Raw genomic sequence first — 27,455 nt, forward strand, 5'->3', positions numbered from 1 at the left:
CTCAGTCATTGTTTTTCATTGTATTGACACCCTGTATACTTGATAATTAGATTGTAATTTACAGGCTGTACTATAAACTGCGAGCGGTGAATGTTTAAACGTCTGTCTAAGATCTTATCAGCCTTCAATCCATGATATACTTTCAATGTCTTTCTTTAAATTTCAGTTTGGATTTTCCAAGAACATCTATCATGTGCTTGTTCTGAATGCAATTGTTGGCTTTTCAGTTGGTAAGTCATGCCTAATATTGACTTTTTAACGAACTCATTTCTTATTGGTTGAAATGCTGAATGATTATCTTGTTTCTATCAGGCACAGTGGACTCATCAATAATGCCTCTCATGGGTAACTTGGTAGATCTGAGATATGTGCCGGTATATGGTACAGTTTATGCTATTGCTGATGTCGCAATCTGCATCGGATACTCCGTGGGTAAGCACAGTTGCCACAAAGAATATTTATCGGACTCTGCCGTCCCCGCAAACTCAGAGATTTAGAGCTTCTTTTAAGTAACTTATGGTTTAACGGCCTTTAGAGGTGCTGATACGCGGAGTTTGTTAGCTCTGGATAACAAAGCCAGGCCAGCTGTTTCTCCGTTTCCAGTGCTTGTGCTAAGCTAAGCTAACCGTGTGTTGGTGGTAGCTTTGTATTTGCCGTACAGACATAATAGTTGCATTGATCATCTCATCTTTCATTTCTCATCTTTCTCTGCAAGAAAGCGAAACCTTTTTCAAAATGTTAAACTATTGCCTTGATAGATATTAACAACATTTGAGATTTATAAATATGCCTTTATGTTGAGATATATGATCTTAAAACTCAGTAGCAAAATATGTCTGTAGGTCAGGTCAGCACTAGGGTTTAATAGACAATTTAATTTGGTCCTAACAACACAGGTTTATACCACCTTAAACAGTAAACTGCAGCTATGCTAATGAGCAACAGCCCGACAAGCCTGAAAGTTTGTTTCTTTTCTATCGAGGTGTTGAATAATGTCTCTTCTGTCCAAAGGTCCAGCTATTGCAGGGCCTACAGTGGCATCGATTGGCTTCCCCTGGCTCATGGCCATAATTGGAACAGTAAATATAATCTTCGCTCCACTCTGCATCTTCCTTTACAGTCCATCTCGGCAGGAGGAACATTTGGTGAGAGCTGGGAAGAAAAAAACAACTGAAAAACACATTTGTTACAGCCCAGTCGAGTGAAGAAATATTGTCATTGTACGTTTCCACAAACCAGTGATATTATACATATACATATTCAATGTGGACGTTATTACATTCGGTCAGAGACGGTGACGTAGTGCAACAAGACAAAGTTAAGTGACATAGTTTATTTAGCGAACGTATATGACAGTGGTATAATAACGACTACAGCGAGTGAGAAAGTCCACTATGGGGGGGTCGAACAAACACAGGACTTTCACTCAGGAGACCGCTGTGTGTATCCTGTGTGAAACCAAAATAAGTGTTCTCTTAAGACTTAAGATTAAGCATTGTTGCGCTTACCAGGGGGTTATTTACAATAATTTGACAGCTGTTACGTTACATCGTTACCTTATTATTTTAACACAAACCATGATCATTTTTTCGAACCCCAAGCAATTCCGTTGCCTAAACCTAACCAATTGTTTCTCGATGCTAACGAGGTGGTGTTGTGCATCTCAGAGCGATATGAGGCTGATGAGAAACGCATTCATGGATCAGAAACATCAACATTCATCGTATCCGAGGTTTGGAGACACATACAATGCCAACATTTTTCCGGGTTGTTTCTTACACATACAACAGTGTCAATTGCTTAAAAGAAGTTGATGTTGTACTTCATGCAATCGTTGTGTCTTGTGTTCCAGTCGATATTGAAAGAAAATTAAAGAAGCTCCGCCAGAGAACTTGGAATCCCACTGTATGCAGATTTCATTTCAAGTATTCTTACCATCTCCACCATTGCCTCCCTCTTCATGACAAAGACCCACACTAGCGTCAAGGCCCTATTGATGACAGCATTGGCTCAACACTTTGGTGCAGAGTGAATGTCTTGACAACTATCAAATGGACCGACGTTATATTTAGAACTACACAGCCACGAGTCTGAAGCACGTCAGCCCTTCACAATACACCACCGTCCTAAAAGACAATTTCTATCGATGCGTTGTTCTGCTCTGCGATATTTGTATTTGGTAAGTGGTATTTTCCTAAAATGAAGTGTTTTCCCCATGAGTATCATGGGTGCTGATAGTTTCAAGGTCCCCTTTGTTATTTCCTGTAACCCTGTTTATAATCATGGCCAGAACTCACTTTAGTCAGAGAGAATTCTTCAGCTTTGTTGTGAACTTCTGTCTCCACTGCGTGGTGAATAAAACTCATTTGAACCAGCCACAGAATTGGACCCGAAAGAAATCTTTCTTCAACAATATGGCGTTGTCGGCAGGATGTCGGCAGTTGAGCCCACATCTTCACAGAGACACAGCAGGACAGAGCACAGGACTCCGGTGGGACAAGAGATGGACTCTGTGTTTACATCATGATGCTCGGTGCTCGAACACAATCAAACATGATCGACAATGATTTTCCTCATGTTTGAACTTTTGTGAAGATGTCAGCAATATAATCTGCCCAGGGAATTGTTTTTGCTGCTGTTTAAGTTCCTTATGATGCAAAATAAAAAAAATGTACTCCAGGAATTTACTTCTGTTTTTATTTTGTTTGTTGTGTTACAAATGGGCTCCATCTGCATTTCATTGTGCATCCCTGTGTTGTATAACGACAATAAATGATCCTTGAATCCTTGAACTACAACCGGTGAAGTCCCTTGTGACAGGATCACTGCTCCTGCGGTTCCTTGATATTATGCACATAAGTCAACAGAGTCATGGCGACATCTGCTTCAATTGATGACAGCCAGTCTCCCTTCACATGCCATTCTCCCTCATCAACAGACAAGACACAGGACAAGTCTATCTCTACAAACTCTCGTCACAGCCTGACAAGCACACAGGCCGAACATGGCCCAAATTCTACAAACTATTAATTGTGTGTCGATTCGTTCCTCAAGGCACCAACGGAGGCCTCCAAACCTGATGGCTTTGCCCATCAAAGACTGTGATCCATGCCGTCTAACGTTAGGAACTGTGATCAGTTGCCAACTATTTGACATTGATTGCCAAACCTGTCAGGTGAAACCTTTTGGTGTGTAATTGAGCTCAGTCACTCCCTGTAAGAGGTCACACCTTCATTGATTTAATTAATATTTGCTCTGTAAAACACACCTTTACTGAGCCAATAAAGACCCGCGACTACGGACTTGTGAGTTGGGCTCCCAGAATCTCATGGAGTTGCAAACAACCCTCAAAAACAGCTGATGCCTTAACCTTATCGATTAATGATTGTTGTGGCAATTTATCATGTTGTTCTTTGATATATAACTTTTATCGCTTTACCTTGAACAAAAGCAGAACTCACCAAACCCAAACAACAAATGTATCTCATGTCTGACTCGTGTCATCCTGACCTCACATCTAACCCTCTTCCATGAAAACAGCAGCACCTACCCTCCCCAACGCCATCCGAAAAAAGGACGCCTGCGGAGGGGGGGGGGGGGGAGGCAGACGAGCTAATGTGCTCCAGTTTGTGTGAAGCATATATACTCTGTAAAACCTTTGACTTGATTAGACCTCTGAACCGTCCGTGAGGAAGGATCTCTATCTGTTCAGCTGAATTATTCCAAGTGTCTGTTCAACATAATACTTAAAGGCATTTGACAGATTTCTCATCACTCTTATTTCTCACAGGGAAATGAATAGGTCTGTCTCAGGATTGCTACGATAACACAAACTTTTCCAGGGTGGAACATATGGAGGCGCATAACGGCCATGGTAAGATGTTTAATCTGTGATGATAATATTCATATGTGCCTACAGTTTGGGCTTTTGACTACTGTATTAGCGTGTTATAATATGGAGACAAACAGCTACAAATAAAGACAAAGCTGCTTTCTATTCTGATCCAGCCTTATCTTAACAACATTTATTAATCATTTTTATGCTTTTGTCTTTTCCTGCTAGTTATCCCAGCACCAGTAACAGTAAATCGTTGAACTTCCACACACTCCCTGACTGCTCTCCCCATAACACCTTAAATGATTAACAACCAGAAATAAACAGCTTTTGTTCCACTCTGGCATATTGCTGAACATCTGAACTGTGTGTCGTAGTATAATGAGTGGAGATTAACTGTTGTAGAGAAATGTTTTCTTGAGGTAGAATGTTTTCTTATTGGCATAGAAACCGTGGGAGGGGTAAAGTAAGGAGGGACGGAACAAGCATCCGTCCAAGCAGGTTCTTGTGAGTATAAATCAGATGTGTGTCAGTACTTACTGTCAACTTCATTCCAGGTATGTTTCATAGAAATACTGCGATCACACTAACTCTCATTTGAAACTTGAGATTTTCCGACTTGCAAGAAATGGAGGAGCATATCGGCCATGGTAAGATGTTTAATGTAATCTGTGATGTTAATATTCATATGTGCTTACAGTTTGGGCTTTTGACTACTGTATTAGTGTGGCACAATGTAGACAAAGCTGCTTTCTATTGTGATACAGCCGTATCTTAACAATATTTATTAATTATTTTTCCTGCTAGTTATCCCAGCACCAGTAACTACGAAGGGATCATTTGTGCATGGTTTGTCCCCTGAGAACTGTGGCATTGACATTCTAGACAATGGAAGGACCATCAGAGACTTCCTAGACAGTAAAATAAAAGAGCGTGGTTCAGCGGTGAGTATCAGAGACATCATGTCACCTAAGCGTTCCTAACAATGAATCTCTGTGTAATTGCCTCCATGTATCGTCTGATAGTTGAGCTTTCTTGAGATGTGAACTAAATGTTGACTTTGCTCTATTTGTTCAGGACAATGAAGAGCCATTCTATGTGGCAAGTCTGGATAGTATATTTGAAAGGCACCTCAGGTGGCGTACTAACTTACCTCGAGTCACGCCTTTCTATTCAGTGAAGTGCAACAACGATGCATCAGTTTTGAGGATGATGAGTGCTCTGGACACAGGTTTCGACTGTGCTAGCAAGGTACCGATGAAGTATTTGAAAGAGAATCCAGCTCTGTGTTTTCTTTGTTGTGGAGAAGCAGTTTGCTCATTTGAAACGCGCTTTGATCGATCACAGGTCGAGATCCAGCAGATGCTGTCCCTTGGGGTGACACCTGACAAAATCATTTACGCACACACAACCAAACCACTGTCGCACATCAAGTATGCCTGTACTCATGGAGTCGATATGATGACTTTTGATAGTGAGGAAGAACTCCTAAAAATATCTCTTAGTCACGCCAAAGCCAAGTGAGTGAACAACTACTGATATTTTCTGCTCCTTTGTTTAGTTGATTGTTGTTAAATTACCGATTAATACTTTTGAATCACTTTCTCCAGATTGGTACTCAGCATCGCAGTGGATGACTCTGCATCCAAGATAAGACTCAGTTTAAAGTTTGGCGCCAGACTGGAGTCAGTGGGTAAGCTGCTGGGATGTGCTGGAGAGCTTGGCTTGGAGGTCATTGGGGTCAGCTTTCATGTGGGCAGTGGGTGCACTGAAAGTTTGCCGTTCCAGCAGGCCATCGCAGATGCCCGACGTGTCTTTGACATGGGGGTAGGTCATCGTCACAGCAATAGAACACAAATTTAGTTATGTCGTTAGTCCAATAAATATTTCATTCATGAAAGCTTGATCATTTGATAAGTCACTACACCGTGATAACAACTCCATAGCAGCCCAGAGATTGAGACTTGAAGCTTTTCCTGTTTCCAAAATTGAGTATTGTCCTAAATTATATGTAAGTTATTTTCTTTAAATTATTTTACTTGAACTCATTGTGTTTTATGGCTGAAGCCATAAATGTGCCATGACTTTTTATACTAATTCATGGGTTTATGATCCATAATTAAGTTATTGATAACCATTATACTTGGATATTAATTAGTTATTATTTATTATTATTATGTGTTACAAGCAATAGCACTACAGTAAGTACAGTATAACATTTTGAATTGTATGACTGATTGATTAGAAACTTTTTCAGAATTTGCTGGGATTCCAGATGAGACTCTTGGATATCGGTGGAGGATTCTCTGCGATTGAGAGTTTTCAACAGAAATTTGAAGAGGTAATATTTTTCAAAAATAATACGATATACAATACGAGTGCTCATTAATGGATGTTCTGCATCTCCATTGTCCTGGTAAAACAAAGAGCAAAAGGAGCATAAACAACAAAATAGAATGACACGGATTACACAACCTTTTTCCTGTTTTACCTTAAGGGCTATGTAGACCAGGGGTGCCCACACTTTTTCGGCCACATATATATACTGAGTATACTTTATATTTACAATATATGTTGCATAACTGCATGAACCCTTATGGCACAATACAATTCTGTACATTTTTGGTCATTACCTTACTCTGATGACTTGCACTGAATGGAATTGGCCAGAGTTGCATAGTCCGGACAGTAGCTGCTGGTAGCCGCCTCAAGCAGACTTCAAATGATCATCAGTCATGGTGGAACGGTGTTTGGACTTAATGTTCTTCATGTGGGAAAAGGCTGACTCACATAAATGAGTAGAGCCGAATAATGCAGTCAGAAAGGTATCACATGTCCTCATGTTTGGGGACTTTTCCTCTGTGAGGAAACTGTCCATGAGCCCTGGACTTCAGCTGAATGTCAGTTTGCAGTGTCAGAATCTCATCCTCCACTCCAGACGAGTTCAGGTGAAACAGCGTTAACATTTTTGATGCGAGTGAATCAACCTCAATATCTTCCCGAAATGTGCAGCACATAAGTGTAGCACCTGGTCGAGTAAAGCAAAGTCTCGAAAGCGTTTGTCAAACTCTGACAGACGCTTGTCAATCTGCTCTGTGTAGCGCGCACTGTCAAGTTACGCACACGCCTTCCGTTGAGTCTCCAGTTCTGATGTGAGGTTTTGGAAGTTTCCCAAATCATGGCGCTACAGCTTTAGCTTCTTTAGTACAAATAAATTGGAAGGCTAACTAATTAGCTCGCCGGAGTTTTGCAGTAGCTCGCGCGGTTGACCGCGCATACGTGGTGACCCGTGTGTTAGAAAATCAAGTGGCAAATGCCATGCGGACATCTCATTGTTGTTGAATGGCATGCGATCTACCCGCACTACCTCCGCGATCGACGTATTGGGCACCCCTGATGTAGACTGTCAAGGAACCTTTAAATGCATACTAAAGAGGCTAACTTAATAAGGAAATATTCAGAGGACTTGCACCTCGCTGCCCCTGGAGGAACTCTCAGGTCCACAGAACACGTCGTTGCCCTTTCATTCGCTCGCTGCTAGCACCACATTGTTTCTTATGCCGTGTTCACACCTAATTGCGTCATTCGCGCCGCCGGTCTCACCGGGGACTATTTGTGTTCATTCGCATGATTCGCGCTGGACGAGCCTGAGAGGGGGCGTGGCTTATCGCCCTGAAAGCCGCCATCAACCATGGAAAAAATAACCTATATTTCTGCTTAGTACGTATTGTGGAAGTCCCAGATATCACGGGAAACTAAATGCCGTCATGTCTTGGTTCATAACATAGTCCGGAGGAGCTCCATGTATTCATCCAACTCCATCTGTCATTCAAACCCAGCGAGGCATTCACATTAACTAGGCTCCTGGACTGTGTCAATGCCATCAGAGACTGGACGGCAGAAAACTGCTTGCAACTCAACGACTCTAAGACGGAGGTCCTAGTTATTGCTCCAGAGGAGTTTGTCCCCATGATCAGGCAGATTATTAGTCCACTCTCCTCTGCTGCCCATTGAAACCTGTGCAATCTAGGGATTTTCTTTGATCGATCCATGTCGTTTGACCCTCATGTTAAGCAGCTGTCCAGGTCATGTTTCTTCCATCTAAGAAATATCAGTAAACTGAGATCTGTAGTATCAACACCTGAATTAGAGATGATCATACAAACATTTATCTCTTCACGCATTGACTACTGCAACTCACTTTTCACATCACTCAGTGCATCTGCTCTTAACCGTCTGCATTTTAGGTCTTCTGTCTGTCCCACGCACACGATTTAAGACCCGTGGTGACCGAGCCTTTGAGGCAGTAGCACCGAGGCTATGGAATGCTTTGCCTGCACCTCATCTCAACGCTGATAGGCTCTCGCGCCGCAGCGTCACGCCATTTTTCCGGCGAAGTTGAAAACTTTCAACTCACGCGTTTGGGGCGACTTCGCCCAAATTCGCGCCGCGCCATCGCAAATTCACATCACTCCAGTGATGGAGCGAATAATTCGCGCTGCGTTTGGTGTGAACGCACCATTAGAAGACGTATATTGCACCATCACTGTGGCCATATGGTGGCGCTGTTAACAACTTTATTCAAAAGATTTGTCTTGATCGAAAGAATCCAGAGTGAAAAAAAGAAAACCTCAGATTTTCACATTTAACCTTAATCTTTACTCACATACACATGTTGTTTGAAAGAGCAACACTTCACGTTTCTATCAGCACCAATTATTAAAACAATTCCAATATCATTCATATATATATATTGTTAGATCCTGGGGTACTTCTGGCCCGATACGGGGCTACTTACTGACTCAGCTCTCTATTAAAAGATTGTCGAGCTGGTGTTCTTGCGAGGGAACTCGCCTGGCTCTTCTAACTGCCGTTACTCCCGACATCTACCCTGCTTCCTCCGGTCTGAGTGCACTCGGTCGAGGGGCCACCCTGACCCCGGGCGTTCCTACCAGTCGCGTCGGTTATGGCAGCTTCCCTCTTCTGGATCCGTGCTCTTGGTAAATGCCAGGTTTAGGTTTTAACGGCTAGGATTACTTCTAAAACCGTAAGGGATTGTTCAGTGGATTTTACTTTAAATGCAGATTAGATATTTATTGCAGGTTATATTTAGTTAGTTTGCAAGGGTTAAGCTACAGCTCACATAAAAATGTCACTACACTTGATTGCTCAACACTTTGGTGCAGAGTGAATGTCTTGACAACTATCAAATGGACCGACGTTATATTTAGAACTACACAGCCACGAGTCTGAAGCACGTCAGCCCTTCACAATACACCACCGTCCTAAAAGACAATTTCTATCGATGCGTTGTTCTGCTCTGCGATATTTGTATTTGGTAAGTGGTATTTTCCTAAAATGAAGTGTTTTCCCCATGAGTATCATGGGTGCTGATAGTTTCAAGGTCCCCTTTGTTATTTCCTGTAACCCTGTTTATAATCATGGCCAGAACTCACTTTAGTCAGAGAGAATTCTTCAGCTTTGTTGTGAACTTCTGTCTCCACTGCGTGGTGAATAAAACTCATTTGAACCAGCCACAGAATTGGACCCGAAAGAAATCTTTCTTCAACAATATGGCGTTGTCGGCAGGATGTCGGCAGTTGAGCCCACATCTTCACAGAGACACAGCAGGACAGAGCACAGGACTCCGGTGGGACAAGAGATGGACTCTGTGTTTACATCATGATGCTCGGTGCTCGAACACAATCAAACATGATCGACAATGATTTTCCTCATGTTTGAACTTTTGTGAAGATGTCAGCAATATAATCTGCCCAGGGAATTGTTTTTGCTGCTGTTTAAGTTCCTTATGATGCAAAATAAAAAAAATGTACTCCAGGAATTTACTTCTGTTTTTATTTTGTTTGTTGTGTTACAAATGGGCTCCATCTGCATTTCATTGTGCATCCCTGTGTTGTATAACGACAATAAATGATCCTTGAATCCTTGAACTACAACCGGTGAAGTCCCTTGTGACAGGATCACTGCTCCTGCGGTTCCTTGATATTATGCACATAAGTCAACAGAGTCATGGCGACATCTGCTTCAATTGATGACAGCCAGTCTCCCTTCACATGCCATTCTCCCTCATCAACAGACAAGACACAGGACAAGTCTATCTCTACAAACTCTCGTCACAGCCTGACAAGCACACAGGCCGAACATGGCCCAAATTCTACAAACTATTAATTGTGTGTCGATTCGTTCCTCAAGGCACCAACGGAGGCCTCCAAACCTGATGGCTTTGCCCATCAAAGACTGTGATCCATGCCGTCTAACGTTAGGAACTGTGATCAGTTGCCAACTATTTGACATTGATTGCCAAACCTGTCAGGTGAAACCTTTTGGTGTGTAATTGAGCTCAGTCACTCCCTGTAAGAGGTCACACCTTCATTGATTTAATTAATATTTGCTCTGTAAAACACACCTTTACTGAGCCAATAAAGACCCGCGACTACGGACTTGTGAGTTGGGCTCCCAGAATCTCATGGAGTTGCAAACAACCCTCAAAAACAGCTGATGCCTTAACCTTATCGATTAATGATTGTTGTGGCAATTTATCATGTTGTTCTTTGATATATAACTTTTATCGCTTTACCTTGAACAAAAGCAGAACTCACCAAACCCAAACAACAAATGTATCTCATGTCTGACTCGTGTCATCCTGACCTCACATCTAACCCTCTTCCATGAAAACAGCAGCACCTACCCTCCCCAACGCCATCCGAAAAAAGGACGCCTGCGGAGGGGGGGGGGGGGGGGAGGCAGACGAGCTAATGTGCTCCAGTTTGTGTGAAGCATATATACTCTGTAAAACCTTTGACTTGATTAGACCTCTGAACCGTCCGTGAGGAAGGATCTCTATCTGTTCAGCTGAATTATTCCAAGTGTCTGTTCAACATAATACTTAAAGGCATTTGACAGATTTCTCATCACTCTTATTTCTCACAGGGAAATGAATAGGTCTGTCTCAGGATTGCTACGATAACACAAACTTTTCCAGGGTGGAACATATGGAGGCGCATAACGGCCATGGTAAGATGTTTAATCTGTGATGATAATATTCATATGTGCCTACAGTTTGGGCTTTTGACTACTGTATTAGCGTGTTATAATATGGAGACAAACAGCTACAAATAAAGACAAAGCTGCTTTCTATTCTGATCCAGCCTTATCTTAACAACATTTATTAATCATTTTTATGCTTTTGTCTTTTCCTGCTAGTTATCCCAGCACCAGTAACAGTAAATCGTTGAACTTCCACACACTCCCTGACTGCTCTCCCCATAACACCTTAAATGATTAACAACCAGAAATAAACAGCTTTTGTTCCACTCTGGCATATTGCTGAACATCTGAACTGTGTGTCGTAGTATAATGAGTGGAGATTAACTGTTGTAGAGAAATGTTTTCTTGAGGTAGAATGTTTTCTTATTGGCATAGAAACCGTGGGAGGGGTAAAGTGAGGAGGGACGGAACAAGCATCCGTCCAAGCAGGTTCTTGTGAGTATAAATCAGATGTGTGTCAGTACTTACTGTCAACTTCATTCCAGGTATGTTTCATAGAAATACTGCGATCACACTAACTCTCATCTGAAACTTGAGATTTTCCGACTTGCAAGAAATGGAGGAGCATATCGGCCATGGTAAGATGTTTAATGTAATCTGTGATGTTAATATTCATATGTGCTTACAGTTTGGGCTTTTGACTACTGTATTAGTGTGGCACAATGTAGACAAAGCTGCTTTCTATTGTGATACAGCCGTATCTTAACAATATTTATTAATTATTTTTCCTGCTAGTTATCCCAGCACCAGTAACTACGAAGGGATCATTTGTGCATGGTTTGTCCCCTGAGAACTGTGGCATTGACATTCTAGACAATGGAAGGACCATCAGAGACTTCCTAGACAGTAAAATAAAAGAGCGTGGTTCAGCGGTGAGTATCAGAGACATCATGTCACCTAAGCGTTCCTAACAATGAATCTCTGTGTAATTGCCTCCATGTATCGTCTGATAGTTGAGCTTTCTTGAGATGTGAACTAAATGTTGACTTTGCTCTATTTGTTCAGGACAATGAAGAGCCATTCTATGTGGCAAGTCTGGATAGTATATTTGAAAGGCACCTCAGGTGGCGTACTAACTTACCTCGAGTCACGCCTTTCTATTCAGTGAAGTGCAACAACGATGCATCAGTTTTGAGGATGATGAGTGCTCTGGACACAGGTTTCGACTGTGCTAGCAAGGTACCGATGAAGTATTTGAAAGAGAATCCAGCTCTGTGTTTTCTTTGTTGTGGAGAAGCAGTTTGCTCATTTGAAACGCGCTTTGATCGATCACAGGTCGAGATCCAGCAGATGCTGTCCCTTGGGGTGACACCTGACAAAATCATTTACGCACACACAACCAAACCACTGTCGCACATCAAGTATGCCTGTACTCATGGAGTCGATATGATGACTTTTGATAGTGAGGAAGAACTCCTAAAAATATCTCTTAGTCACGCCAAAGCCAAGTGAGTGAACAACTACTGATATTTTCTGCTCCTTTGTTTAGTTGATTGTTGTTAAATTACCGATTAATACTTTTGAATCACTTTCTCCAGATTGGTACTCAGCATCGCAGTGGATGACTCTGCATCCAAGATAAGACTCAGTTTAAAGTTTGGCGCCAGACTGGAGTCAGTGGGTAAGCTGCTGGGATGTGCTGGAGAGCTTGGCTTGGAGGTCATTGGGGTCAGCTTTCATGTGGGCAGTGGGTGCACTGAAAGTTTGCCGTTCCAGCAGGCCATCGCAGATGCCCGACGTGTCTTTGACATGGGGGTAGGTCATCGTCACAGCAATAGAACACAAATTTAGTTATGTCGTTAGTCCAATAAATATTTCATTCATGAAAGCTTGATCATTTGATAAGTCACTACACCGTGATAACAACTCCATAGCAGCCCAGAGATTGAGACTTGAAGCTTTTCCTGTTTCCAAAATTGAGTATTGTCCTAAATTATATGTAAGTTATTTTCTTTAAATTATTTTACTTGAACTCATTGTGTTTTATGGCTGAAGCCATAAATGTGCCATGACTTTTTATACTAATTCATGGGTTTATGATCCATAATTAAGTTATTGATAACCATTATACTTGGATATTAATTAGTTATTATTTATTATTATTATGTGTTACAAGCAATAGCACTACAGTAAGTACAGTATAACATTTTGAATTGTATGACTGATTGATTAGAAACTTTTTCAGAATTTGCTGGGATTCCAGATGAGACTCTTGGATATCGGTGGAGGATTCTCTGCGATTGAGAGTTTTCAACAGAAATTTGAAGAGGTAATATTTTTCAAAAATAATACGATATACAATACGAGTGCTCATTAATGGATGTTCTGCATCTCCATTGTCCTGGTAAAACAAAGAGCAAAAGGAGCATAAACAACAAAATAGAATGACACGGATTACACAACCTTTTTCCTGTTTTACCTTAAGGGCTATGTAGACCAGGGGTGCCCACACTTTTTCGGCCACATATATATACTGAGTATACTTTATATTTACAATATATGTTGCATAACTGCATGAACCCTTATGGCACAATACAATTCTGTACATTTTTGGTCATTACCTTACTCTGATGACTTGCACTGAATGGAATTGGCCAGAGTTGCATAGTCCGGACAGTAGCTGCTGGTAGCCGCCTCAAGCAGACTTCAAATGATCATCAGTCATGGTGGAACGGTGTTTGGACTTAATGTTCTTCATGTGGGAAAAGGCTGACTCACATAAATGAGTAGAGCCGAATAATGCAGTCAGAAAGGTATCACATGTCCTCATGTTTGGGGACTTTTCCTCTGTGAGGAAACTGTCCATGAGCCCTGGACTTCAGCTGAATGTCAGTTTGCAGTGTCAGAATCTCATCCTCCACTCCAGACGAGTTCAGGTGAAACAGCGTTAACATTTTTGATGCGAGTGAATCAACCTCAATATCTTCCCGAAATGTGCAGCACATAAGTGTAGCACCTGGTCGAGTAAAGCAAAGTCTCGAAAGCGTTTGTCAAACTCTGACAGACGCTTGTCAATCTGCTCTGTGTAGCGCGCACTGTCAAGTTACGCACACGCCTTCCGTTGAGTCTCCAGTTCTGATGTGAGGTTTTGGAAGTTTCCCAAATCATGGCGCTACAGCTTTAGCTTCTTTAGTACAAATAAATTGGAAGGCTAACTAATTAGCTCGCCGGAGTTTTGCAGTAGCTCGCGCGGTTGACCGCGCATACGTGGTGACCCGTGTGTTAGAAAATCAAGTGGCAAATGCCATGCGGACATCTCATTGTTGTTGAATGGCATGCGATCTACCCGCACTACCTCCGCGATCGACGTATTGGGCACCCCTGATGTAGACTGTCAAGGAACCTTTAAATGCATACTAAAGAGGCAAACTTAATAAGGAAATATTCAGAGGACTTGCACCTCGCTGCCCCTGGAGGAACTCTCAGGTCCACAGAACACGTCGTTGCCCTTTCATTCGCTCGCTGCTAGCACCACATTGTTTCTTATGCCGTGTTCACACCTAATTGCGTCATTCGCGCCGCCGGTCTCACCGGGGACTATTTGTGTTCATTCGCATGATTCGCGCTGGACGAGCCTGAGAGGGGGCGTGGCTTATCGCCCTGAAAGCCGCCATCAACCATGGAAAAAATAACCTATATTTCTGCTTAGTACGTATTGTGGAAGTCCCAGATATCACGGGAAACTAAACGCCGTCATGTCTTGGTTCATAACATAGTCCGGAGGAGCTCCATGTATTCATCCAACTCCATCTGTCATTCAAACCCAGCGAGGCATTCACATTAACTAGGCTCCTGGACTGTGTCAATGCCATCAGAGACTGGACGGCAGAAAACTGCTTGCAACTCAATGACTCTAAGACGGAGGTCCTAGTTATTGCTCCAGAGGAGTTTGTCCCCATGATCAGGCAGATTATTAGTCCACTCTCCTCTGCTGCCCATTGAAACCTGTGCAATCTAGGGATTTTCTTTGATCGATCCATGTCGTTTGACCCTCATGTTAAGCAGCTGTCCAGGTCATGTTTCTTCCATCTAAGAAATATCAGTAAACTGAGATCTGTAGTATCAACACCTGAATTAGAGATGATCATACAAACATTTATCTCTTCACGCATTGACTACTGCAACTCACTTTTCACATCACTCAGTGCATCTGCTCTTAACCGTCTGCATTTTAGGTCTTCTGTCTGTCCCACGCACACGATTTAAGACCCGTGGTGACCGAGCCTTTGAGGCAGTAGCACCGAGGCTATGGAATGCTTTGCCTGCACCTCATCTCAACGCTGATAGGCTCTCGCGCCGCAGCGTCACGCCATTTTTCCGGCGAAGTTGAAAACTTTCAACTCACGCGTTTGGGGCGACTTCGCCCAAATTCGCGCCGCGCCATCGCAAATTCACATCACTCCAGTGATGGAGCGAATAATTCGCGCTGCGTTTGGTGTGAACGCACCATTAGAAGACGTATATTGCACCATCACTGTGGCCATATGGTGGCGCTGTTAACAACTTTATTCAAAAGATTTGTCTTGATCGAAAGAATCCAGAGTGAAAAAAAGAAAACCTCAGATTTTCACATTTAACCTTAATCTTTACTCACATACACATGTTGTTTGAAAGAGCAACACTTCACGTTTCTATCAGCACCAATTATTAAAACAATTCCAATATCATTCATATATATATATTGTTAGATCCTGGGGTACTTCTGGCCCGATACGGGGCTACTTACTGACTCAGCTCTCTATTAAAAGATTGTCGAGCTGGTGTTCTTGCGAGGGAACTCGCCTGGCTCTTCTAACTGCCGTTACTCCCGACATCTACCCTGCTTCCTCCGGTCTGAGTGCACTCGGTCGAGGGGCCACCCTGACCCCGGGCGTTCCTACCAGTCGCGTCGGTTATGGCAGCTTCCCTCTTCTGGATCCGTGCTCTTGGTAAATGCCAGGTTTAGGTTTTAACGGCTAGGATTACTTCTAAAACCGTAAGGGATTGTTCAGTGGATTTTACTTTAAATGCAGATTAGATATTTATTGCAGGTTATATTTAGTTAGTTTGCAAGGGTTAAGCTACAGCTCACATAAAAATGTCACTACACTTGATTGCTCAACACTTTGGTGCAGAGTGAATGTCTTGACAACTATCAAATGGACCGACGTTATATTTAGAACTACACAGCCACGAGTCTGAAGCACGTCAGCCCTTCACAATACACCACCGTCCTAAAAGACAATTTCTATCGATGCGTTGTTCTGCTCTGCGATATTTGTATTTGGTAAGTGGTATTTTCCTAAAATGAAGTGTTTCCCCCATGAGTATCATGGGTGCTGATAGTTTCAAGGTCCCCTTTGTTATTTCCTGTAACCCTGTTTATAATCATGGCCAGAACTCACTTTAGTCAGAGAGAATTCTTCAGCTTTGTTGTGAACTTCTGTCTCCACTGCGTGGTGAATAAAACTCATTTGAACCAGCCACAGAATTGGACCCGAAAGAAATCTTTCTTCAACAATATGGCGTTGTCGGCAGGATGTCGGCAGTTGAGCCCACATCTTCACAGAGACACAGCAGGACAGAGCACAGGACTCCGGTGGGACAAGAGATGGACTCTGTGTTTACATCATGATGCTCGGTGCTCGAACACAATCAAACATGATCGACAATGATTTTCCTCATGTTTGAACTTTTGTGAAGATGTCAGCAATATAATCTGCCCAGGGAATTGTTTTTGCTGCTGTTTAAGTTCCTTATGATGCAAAATAAAAAAAATGTACTCCAGGAATTTACTTCTGTTTTTATTTTGTTTGTTGTGTTACAAATGGGCTCCATCTGCATTTCATTGTGCATCCCTGTGTTGTATAACGACAATAAATGATCCTTGAATCCTTGAACTACAACCGGTGAAGTCCCTTGTGACAGGATCACTGCTCCTGCGGTTCCTTGATATTATGCACATAAGTCAACAGAGTCATGGCGACATCTGCTTCAATTGATGACAGCCAGTCTCCCTTCACATGCCATTCTCCCTCATCAACAGACAAGACACAGGACAAGTCTATCTCTACAAACTCTCGTCACAGCCTGACAAGCACACAGGCCGAACATGGCCCAAATTCTACAAACTATTAATTGTGTGTCGATTCGTTCCTCAAGGCACCAACGGAGGCCTCCAAACCTGATGGCTTTGCCCATCAAAGACTGTGATCCATGCCGTCTAACGTTAGGAACTGTGATCAGTTGCCAACTATTTGACATTGATTGCCAAACCTGTCAGGTGAAACCTTTTGGTGTGTAATTGAGCTCAGTCACTCCCTGTAAGAGGTCACACCTTCATTGATTTAATTAATATTTGCTCTGTAAAACACACCTTTACTGAGCCAATAAAGACCCGCGACTACGGACTTGTGAGTTGGGCTCCCAGAATCTCATGGAGTTGCAAACAACCCTCAAAAACAGCTGATGCCTTAACCTTATCGATTAATGATTGTTGTGGCAATTTATCATGTTGTTCTTTGATATATAACTTTTATCGCTTTACCTTGAACAAAAGCAGAACTCACCAAACCCAAACAACAAATGTATCTCATGTCTGACTCGTGTCATCCTGACCTCACATCTAACCCTCTTCCATGAAAACAGCAGCACCTACCCTCCCCAACGCCATCCGAAAAAAGGACGCCTGCGGAGGGGGGGGGGGGGGGGGGGAGGCAGACGAGCTAATGTGCTCCAGTTTGTGTGAAGCATATATACTCTGTAAAACCTTTGACTTGATTAGACCTCTGAACCGTCCGTGAGGAAGGATCTCTATCTGTTCAGCTGAATTATTCCAAGTGTCTGTTCAACATAATACTTAAAGGCATTTGACAGATTTCTCATCACTCTTATTTCTCACAGGGAAATGAATAGGTCTGTCTCAGGATTGCTACGATAACACAAACTTTTCCAGGGTGGAACATATGGAGGCGCATAACGGCCATGGTAAGATGTTTAATCTGTGATGATAATATTCATATGTGCCTACAGTTTGGGCTTTTGACTACTGTATTAGCGTGTTATAATATGGAGACAAACAGCTACAAATAAAGACAAAGCTGCTTTCTATTCTGATCCAGCCTTATCTTAACAACATTTATTAATCATTTTTATGCTTTTGTCTTTTCCTGCTAGTTATCCCAGCACCAGTAACAGTAAATCGTTGAACTTCCACACACTCCCTGACTGCTCTCCCCATAACACCTTAAATGATTAACAACCAGAAATAAACAGCTTTTGTTCCACTCTGGCATATTGCTGAACATCTGAACTGTGTGTCGTAGTATAATGAGTGGAGATTAACTGTTGTAGAGAAATGTTTTCTTGAGGTAGAATGTTTTCTTATTGGCATAGAAACCGTGGGAGGGGTAAAGTGAGGAGGGACGGAACAAGCATCCGTCCAAGCAGGTTCTTGTGAGTATAAATCAGATGTGTGTCAGTACTTACTGTCAACTTCATTCCAGGTATGTTTCATAGAAATACTGCGATCACACTAACTCTCATTTGAAACTTGAGATTTTCCGACTTGCAAGAAATGGAGGAGCATATCGGCCATGGTAAGATGTTTAATGTAATCTGTGATGTTAATATTCATATGTGCTTACAGTTTGGGCTTTTGACTACTGTATTAGTGTGGCACAATGTAGACAAAGCTGCTTTCTATTGTGATCCAGCCGTATCTTAACAATATTTATTAATTATTTTTCCTGCTAGTTATCCCAGCACCAGTAACTACGAAGGGATCATTTGTGCATGGTTTGTCCCCTGAGAACTGTGGCATTGACATTCTAGACAATGGAAGGACCATCAGAGACTTCCTAGACAGTAAAATAAAAGAGCGTGGTTCAGCGGTGAGTATCAGAGACATCATGTCACCTAAGCGTTCCTAACAATGAATCTCTGTGTAATTGCCTCCATGTATCGTCTGATAGTTGAGCTTTCTTGAGATGTGAACTAAATGTTGACTTTGCTCTATTTGTTCAGGACAATGAAGAGCCATTCTATGTGGCAAGTCTGGATAGTATATTTGAAAGGCACCTCAGGTGGCGTACTAACTTACCTCGAGTCACGCCTTTCTATTCAGTGAAGTGCAACAACGATGCATCAGTTTTGAGGATGATGAGTGCTCTGGACACAGGTTTCGACTGTGCTAGCAAGGTACCGATGAAGTATTTGAAAGAGAATCCAGCTCTGTGTTTTCTTTGTTGTGGAGAAGCAGTTTGCTCATTTGAAACGCGCTTTGATCGATCACAGGTCGAGATACAGCAGATGCTGTCCCTCGGGGTGACACCTGACAAAATCATTTACGCACACACAACCAAACCACTGTCGCACATCAAGTATGCCTGTACTCATGGAGTCGATATGATGACTTTTGATAGTGAGGAAGAACTCCTAAAAATATCTCTTAGTCACGCCAAAGCCAAGTGAGTGAACAACTACTGATATTTTCTGCTCCTTTGTTTAGTTGATTGTTGTTAAATTACCGATTAATACTTTTGAATCACTTTCTCCAGATTGGTACTCCGCATCGCAGTGGATGACTCTGCATCCAAGATAAGACTCAGTTTAAAGTTTGGCGCCAGACTGGAGTCAGTGGGTAAGCTGCTGGGATGTGCTGGAGAGCTTGGCTTGGAGGTCATTGGGGTCAGCTTTCATGTGGGCAGTGGGTGCACTGAAAGTTTGCCGTTCCAGCAGGCCATCGCAGATGCCCGACGTGTCTTTGACATGGGGGTAGGTCATCGTCACAGCAATAGAACACAAATTTAGTTATGTCGTTAGTCCAATAAATATTTGATTCATGAAAGCTTGATCATTTGATAAGTCACTACACCGTGATAACAACTCCATAGCAGCCCAGAGATTGAGACTTGAAGCTTTTCCTGTTTCCAAAATTGAGTATTGTCCTAAATTATATGTAAGTTATTTTCTTTAAATTATTTTACTTGAACTCATTGTGTTTTATGGCTGAAGCCATAAATGTGCCATGACTTTTTATACTAATTCATGGGTTTATGATCCATAATTAAGTTATTGATAACCATTATACTTGGATATTAATTAGTTATTATTTATTATTATTATGTGTTACAAGCAATAGCACTACAGTAAGTACAGTATAACATTTTGAATTGTATGACTGATTGATTAGAAACTTTTTCAGAATTTGCTGGGATTCCAGATGAGACTCTTGGATATCGGTGGAGGATTCTCTGCGATTGAGAGTTTTCAACAGAAATTTGAAGAGGTAATATTTTTCAAAAATAATACGATATACAATACGAGTGCTCATTAATGGATGTTCTGCATCTCCATTGTCCTGGTAAAACAAAGAGCAAAAGGAGCATAAACAACAAAATAGAATGACACGGATTACACAACCTTTTTCCTGTTTTACCTTAAGGGCTATGTAGACCAGGGGTGCCCACACTTTTTCGGCCACATATATATACTGAGTATACTTTATATTTACAATATATGTTGCATAACTGCATGAACCCTTATGGCACAATACAATTCTGTACATTTTTGGTCATTACCTTACTCTGATGACTTGCACTGAATGGAATTGGCCAGAGTTGCATAATCCGGACAGTAGCTGCTGGTAGCCGCCTCAAGCAGACTTCAAATGATCATCAGTCATGGTGGAACGGTGTTTGGACTTAATGTTCTTCATGTGGGAAAAGGCTGACTCACATAAATGAGTAGAGCCGAATAATGCAGTCAGAAAGGTATCACATGTCCTCATGTTTGGGGACTTTTCCTCTGTGAGGAAACTGTCCATGAGCCCTGGACTTCAGCTGAATGTCAGTTTGCAGTGTCAGAATCTCATCCTCCACTCCAGACGAGTTCAGGTGAAACAGCGTTAACATTTTTGATGCGAGTGAATCAACCTCAATATCTTCCCGAAATGTGCAGCACATAAGTGTAGCACCTGGTCGAGTAAAGCAAAGTCTCGAAAGCGTTTGTCAAACTCTGACAGACGCTTGTCAATCTGCTCTGTGTAGCGCGCACTGTCAAGTTACGCACACGCCTTCCGTTGAGTCTCCAGTTCTGATGTGAGGTTTTGGAAGTTTCCCAAATCATGGCGCTACAGCTTTAGCTTCTTTAGTACAAATAAATTGGAAGGCTAACTAATTAGCTCGCCGGAGTTTTGCAGTAGCTCGCGCGGTTGACCGCGCATACGTGGTGACCCGTGTGTTAGAAAATCAAGTGGCAAATGCCATGCGGACATCTCATTGTTGTTGAATGGCATGCGATCTACCCGCACTACCTCCGCGATCGACGTATTGGGCACCCCTGATGTAGACTGTCAAGGAACCTTTAAATGCATACTAAAGAGGCAAACTTAATAAGGAAATATTCAGAGGACTTGCACCTCGCTGCCCCTGGAGGAACTCTCAGGTCCACAGAACACGTCGTTGCCCTTTCATTCGCTCGCTGCTAGCACCACATTGTTTCTTATGCCGTGTTCACACCTAATTGCGTCATTCGCGCCGCCGGTCTCACCGGGGACTATTTGTGTTCATTCGCATGATTCGCGCTGGACGAGCCTGAGAGGGGGCGTGGCTTATCGCCCTGAAAGCCGCCATCAACCATGGAAAAAATAACCTATATTTCTGCTTAGTACGTATTGTGGAAGTCCCAGATATCACGGGAAACTAAACGCCGTCATGTCTTGGTTCATAACATAGTCCGGAGGAGCTCCATGTATTCATCCAACTCCATCTGTCATTCAAACCCAGCGAGGCATTCACATTAACTAGGCTCCTGGACTGTGTCAATGCCATCAGAGACTGGACGGCAGAAAACTGCTTGCAACTCAACGACTCTAAGACGGAGGTCCTAGTTATTGCTCCAGAGGAGTTTGTCCCCATGATCAGGCAGATTATTAGTCCACTCTCCTCTGCTGCCCATTGAAACCTGTGCAATCTAGGGATTTTCTTTGATCGATCCATGTCGTTTGACCCTCATGTTAAGCAGCTGTCCAGGTCATGTTTCTTCCATCTAAGAAATATCAGTAAACTGAGATCTGTAGTATCAACACCTGAATTAGAGATGATCATACAAACATTTATCTCTTCACGCATTGACTACTGCAACTCACTTTTCACATCACTCAGTGCATCTGCTCTTAACCGTCTGCATTTTAGGTCTTCTGTCTGTCCCACGCACACGATTTAAGACCCGTGGTGACCGAGCCTTTGAGGCAGTAGCACCGAGGCTATGGAATGCTTTGCCTGCACCTCATCTCAACGCTGATAGGCTCTCGCGCCGCAGCGTCACACCATTTTTCCGGCGAAGTTGAAAACTTTCAACTCACGCGTTTGGGGCGACTTCGCCCAAATTCGCGCCGCGCCATCGCAAATTCACATCACTCCAGTGATGGAGCGAATAATTCGCGCTGCATTTGGTGTGAACGCACCATTAGAAGACGTATATTGCACCATCACTGTGGCCATATGGTGGCGCTGTTAACAACTTTATTCAAAAGATTTGTCTTGATCGAAAGAATCCAGAGTGAAAAAAAGAAAACCTCAGATTTTCAAATTTAACCTTAATCTTTACTCACATACACATGTTGTTTGAAAGAGCAACACTTCACGTTTCTATCAGCACCAATTATTAAAACAATTCCAATATCATTCATATATATATATTGTTAGATCCTGGGGTACTTCTGGCCCGATACGGGGCTACTTACTGACTCAGCTCTCTATTAAAAGATTGTCGAGCTGGTGTTCTTGCGAGGGAACTCGCCTGGCTCTTCTACCTGCCGTTACTCCCGACATCTACCCTGCTTCCTCCGGTCTGAGTGCACTCGGTCGAGGGGCCACCCTGACCCCGGGCGTTCCTACCAGTCGCGTCGGTTATGGCAGCTTCCCTCTTCTGGATCCGTGCTCTTGGTAAATGCCAGGTTTAGGTTTTAACGGCTAGGATTACTTCTAAAACCGTAAGGGATTGTTCAGTGGATTTTACTTTAAATGCAGATTAGATATTTATTGCAGGTTATATTTAGTTAGTTTGCAAGGGTTAAGCTACAGCTCACATAAAAATGTCACTACACTTGATTCGTGACAAATTTTCTTCTTAGGTTATACTCATTGGTTTTAGATGCCGAGACGGCTCGGTTGGAGCTGGATTTCCAAAGGTGCGATGAAAAGGTTCTTTTGGAGTTGTTAGGAGCGAAGGTCCGGCCGGACCCTCGGATTCCTCCTGCTCTTTGCAGCGGAGTTCGGCCAACAGTCCACAAGGCTCTGTACAAAGTCTTTCTAGGGTGGCGGCGTTCCTCCGTTGTTCAGTTGTTAAAGTCGAGCAGTGGGGAGAGGAAAATCTCCGTCTTTCAACTCTTTGTCCACGAACAGCGGTCTTCTTTCTGTGAACCGAGACGAAGTCCTCGAATACTTCAGTTGCAATCGTCCGTATCTTCTTCTCAGAGCGTCTGGACGGCTCGTGTAGAAATCCCAGTTTGGGGCTTGGAAGCATCTCCTTTTATCCTTGATTTGGGCTATTTGTTCTCCCCCCACCGATTCTGAACACATGATCTTCACCCCTCCCTTATGTGTGTGCGTTTGTTTCTGGAAAGTACCAGACTTCGTTTTGCTTCTATGAGTCATCTCTTGCAACAGAATTCCATGTCTCCTGACTGTTTTTCCGACCCACGCCCAAAAACATCTGTTCCTGACTCACTCGGTCTGCTGACACACTATGACACACTTTTTCCACATCTCAGCTCCGGTACACAGAACATTATTATAATCAGTTTTTACATTTGTGAAATCACTCTATGCATTAAACATTTGTTATATAATGATCATAAACCTTGTCTTTCGATTATACTTTAACTATTGATTTCTGAGTATATGCTTCGTGCTTTTATATCCTGTCTTTCCCCTGAATGTGTATGCATGTATCCAAGGCGGCTTTCTCTGTGAGCTCAACTCTTCTTGACAATATATAGATGTATATATATTCTAACAGTTGCTCAGTTTCAACCTTGCTTTTAAAAATGCAACCATACATTTCCCAAAATACTTAATTGAGAATGCAGTTTAGTTGTATAATATGGGAACATAATTTAGTATGAGTCCTTTCCAAGCTGATGCACAAAAAGCTTGTTCAGGAATTATTAACTAACACTCCATAAAATTACATTATATGATGGATACCACTGCTTGAAGTGTCTGAAGCTTGATCTTTCAACCATTTACCCATTAGATGTATATTATACACACCTGCATCCTTTCCATCATTGATGCGTGATATCTCTATCATCCTCTATTCTTAGCCTCTTAAATTACATCGGTCGTACTTCAAAGAAACACATGCAGAAACCTTTGTTGCCTTTACTGCCAGTGATACTGGCAACTGTAGGTCACTTTGTAAAAGGTGTATTACATGTGAAATATGCTGTTAACCCATTGTGTTTTTCCTATAGTTTTCAGAGGTCATTAATAGAACACTGGATGAACTCTTCCCACCTGACAGTGGGGTGCAAGTTATTGCAGAACCAGGCCGATACTACGTGGAATCAGCTTTCACATTGGCAGTGAATGTCATTGCCAAAAGAGTAATCGGTAATGTCTTTTGAAGCCACACGTATCCAGTAATAAGACATAACTTTGCTTGTATTTAAATATGTCTTGATTTTAAATACAAGGAGTGTAGGTGACAGCTATCAGAGGAGTCTGTTGGCACTACATGGCAATGCACCACGACATAAATATGTATCCTCAATAGACAGCCATGCTCTCTGCTCCTCTGAGTGAGCATAATGACTTGCAGGGTTGTAGATAATCACTTTCTGCAGACCCACAGATACCAGGTTGCATCTTTATAAACATATGGCATATTTGCCATTTTATTATTTGCATTTTTTCAGATGATGACAACTGCCCTGACAGAAAAATGACGTACTACGTCAATGATGGAGTGTACGGCTCCCTGAGTTGTGTTGTCAATGATGCTGCTCACTGCAACCTTCAACCATATCTTCACCGGGTAACTATCAACCACATAATGTCGCCACATAAGAAAGCCAATATTGGATGATTGCGCATGATTACGTCCAATGCCAACGGTGTATATACTGTGTATATATATTTATACATATGCATGTGAGCCTGCCTCACATTTTATACTGTACACAGGTTGTTGAGAGCAGAGAGCAGAGATACCGGTCTGTTATCTGGGGTCCAACCTGCTGCAGCTATGACAAAGTAACCAACAGCTGCTGGATTCCTGAGCTGCATGTGGGGGACTGGCTTCTCATCGACAACATGGGTGCTTATTCTGTTAGTTTGTCCAGCGACTTCAACGGCTTTGAAAGAGCACACATTTACCCTGTTGTGACAGCCGAGACATGGCACACCTTAAACCTTTCTGACATCTACGACATCCGCCAATGATCTGATCTCTTCTATTGGACAGTGGCTCAATACGCACCGTAACAAACATAGGCAACGATTATTATAGAGCAGTGCTTCTCAACTGGTCTGGCTGCGGGACCCACCATCACCCCTCAATGACAAGCCGTGACCCAAATCGAGGAACATTTTCAACTTCTCAAATGTATTTAATGAAAAGATTTGTGCAGTTTGAACCTGAGCTGAAAATGTCGGAGAAAAAAAATGGCAATTTTGAATCAGCTTTTCACCACAACCGTTTTTAAATGCCTTTTAACCTGAAAAATGCTCACTCAACTTAGGAGATAAAGAATGGCAATTATTACAGATGGCAATTATTTTATTATTCTATTACGTGTCATGGCCACAGCCTCTCCCCACTAAAGAGTCACAAAGTGGGACACGTCATCGCTAACTGCTTAAGCCTCAAGAGCAAAGAGCAGCAGCAGTCTACACAAAGTGTGCCACCGCCAAAAGGTAAAGGATTGATTAAAGCCGAGCACTTGGCTCCTGATTCTGACAGAAGTGACAATATTGATGCTTGTTTCCCTCCACTGCCGAGCAGGCTGCTTGTGGTTGCGGATTTGTATTTACGTGGTGGTGGATGGATTATACTCCCAGGCCAGTGCATGGTGTGCATATTTAAACTGGTCAATGGTTTCTTTCATGTTGCTGTTTCCCCCCTTATTGTTAAATAAAGGTGTTACTCTTTTAATGCACAATGACATTGCTGGTGGTAAAGTACGAAAGCACAGTGAAGCGTCTTGCTCAAAGCTGTTAATCAAACAGCTTCTTTTATTCAGTAAATGATGTTCCCTGACCAAGAATCTAACCCAGAACGCGAAGGTGACCTAACCTTAAGACCACCAGGGAATGTGGTAACGGTTGTCCCGGTAACAGCCTTTCGACCTCTGTGCTCCGGTCTTGTGGTGTGTACGTGTGTGATGCCTTTCAGGTAAATTGTGGGTTTGAAGACTCGAAAGCTGGTCCAGGTTCCTCCAGCCAGTGTCCTGATTGGGGGAAATGTTTTTGTTTTAGATAAGTGAAAGCCCAAACTTTTCATACCGTCTCTTTTGGTTACATTGGTATCTTTGATTTGAAAACAGGTACTCTTTTACCCCTGTTGTCCCTGTTATATCTAATTCACTTGTGTTTAACCAAAGAGCTCCTTTTATCTTGAATAAATGACTCTGTCAACCTTTAAACATCTGGTTTCATGTTACCTCCTTTTACTTAAACAAGCCCGGTGTAACATTAAGCAGCAATTCCAGCACAACATGAACAATGTTATTTGAATACAATTAAAATAGAAAAATACATGCTCATTGACAGTCTTTCTTTAATTGTTTTGTCAAAGGCACCCAGGAGCCTGTTTCAAATGGTCTGGATTTCTGTCTTAATGTCTTGTAAAACTAATTGAATCCTCGGCCCACATTAGCTTTTAAAGAGATCAGTTTTATGAAACAAAGCACAAATCCATAACTTCCAACTAAACCCTGGATCCGGCACTCAGCCCTAAAACCATTGGTCCCGACGGACGATGAAAATAATAAGAGCATTCGTGATCCATCTAAGAATGGGTCACGTATGGTCTCATTGTTATTATTTTAAAAGGTTCAGAAATGTCCTAAAACAGCTGGACTCTGTAGTTTGTTTACCAACCATTACTGTATTACAAAGTGTGTTTTTTGGGGAACTATTTTCAGATGTGGATTGATAAATAATTAGAGCACCAGTGAGTATTTACTGCAGCTAGATGGGTTATGTGGGATTAAGTCACAACTTGAGCTGTGACTATTGGTGAATTAATCGACTGGACAAACACAAAATGAATCAAACTATTTCAATAGAATCTTTAATCGTTAACAACTAGGGTGGGAAATGTATTTTCGCAAAAAAAAAAAAAAAAATGTGTTCAGATTCTCTTTACATCCCAACAGCAGTCAATAAAACAAAGCCCGTCCAAATAACGAAAAAGATCACCCAAATCAATCGCACAAGCCTCTTGAGAACAAATCTGTTCGTACGGGTGTCTCTTGCATGAACATGCAGTGTGCAGCATTTAGAGGGATCCACTGGCAGAAATGGTAAGTATGTTTCCTTAAATGTGCTTTTTCGTTACCTTA

General features: G+C 42.3%; 2 protein-coding genes across 2 annotated transcripts; both read left to right on the forward strand.

Moving 5' to 3' along the window:
* Nucleotides 1-4,820: 4,820 nt before the first annotated feature.
* On the forward strand, nucleotides 4,821-10,099 carry LOC306787291 (ornithine decarboxylase-like; the record flags this gene model as incomplete). The annotated part of the gene is made up of 6 exons (XM_079282407.1): nucleotides 4,821-4,832; nucleotides 4,913-5,086; nucleotides 5,183-5,355; nucleotides 5,446-5,662; nucleotides 6,093-6,176; nucleotides 10,049-10,099. 6 exons carry the CDS (start codon nucleotides 4,821-4,823, stop codon nucleotides 10,097-10,099), a joined length of 711 nt encoding a protein of 236 aa, XP_079138533.1.
* An 8,716-nt stretch (nucleotides 10,100-18,815) lies between these two features.
* LOC306787292 (ornithine decarboxylase-like) lies at nucleotides 18,816-26,375 on the forward strand (the record flags this gene model as incomplete). The annotated part of the gene is made up of 8 exons (XM_079282408.1): nucleotides 18,816-18,827; nucleotides 18,908-19,081; nucleotides 19,178-19,350; nucleotides 19,441-19,657; nucleotides 20,088-20,171; nucleotides 24,363-24,501; nucleotides 24,807-24,925; nucleotides 25,075-26,375. 8 exons carry the CDS (start codon nucleotides 18,816-18,818, stop codon nucleotides 25,330-25,332), a joined length of 1,176 nt encoding a protein of 391 aa, XP_079138534.1. The 3' UTR covers nucleotides 25,333-26,375.
* Nucleotides 26,376-27,455: the final 1,080 nt, after the last annotated feature.

The sequence above is a fragment of the Melanostigma gelatinosum genome (genome assembly GCF_949748355.1).
Source record: "Melanostigma gelatinosum genome assembly, chromosome: 13".
NCBI lineage: Eukaryota > Metazoa > Chordata > Actinopteri > Perciformes > Zoarcidae > Melanostigma > Melanostigma gelatinosum.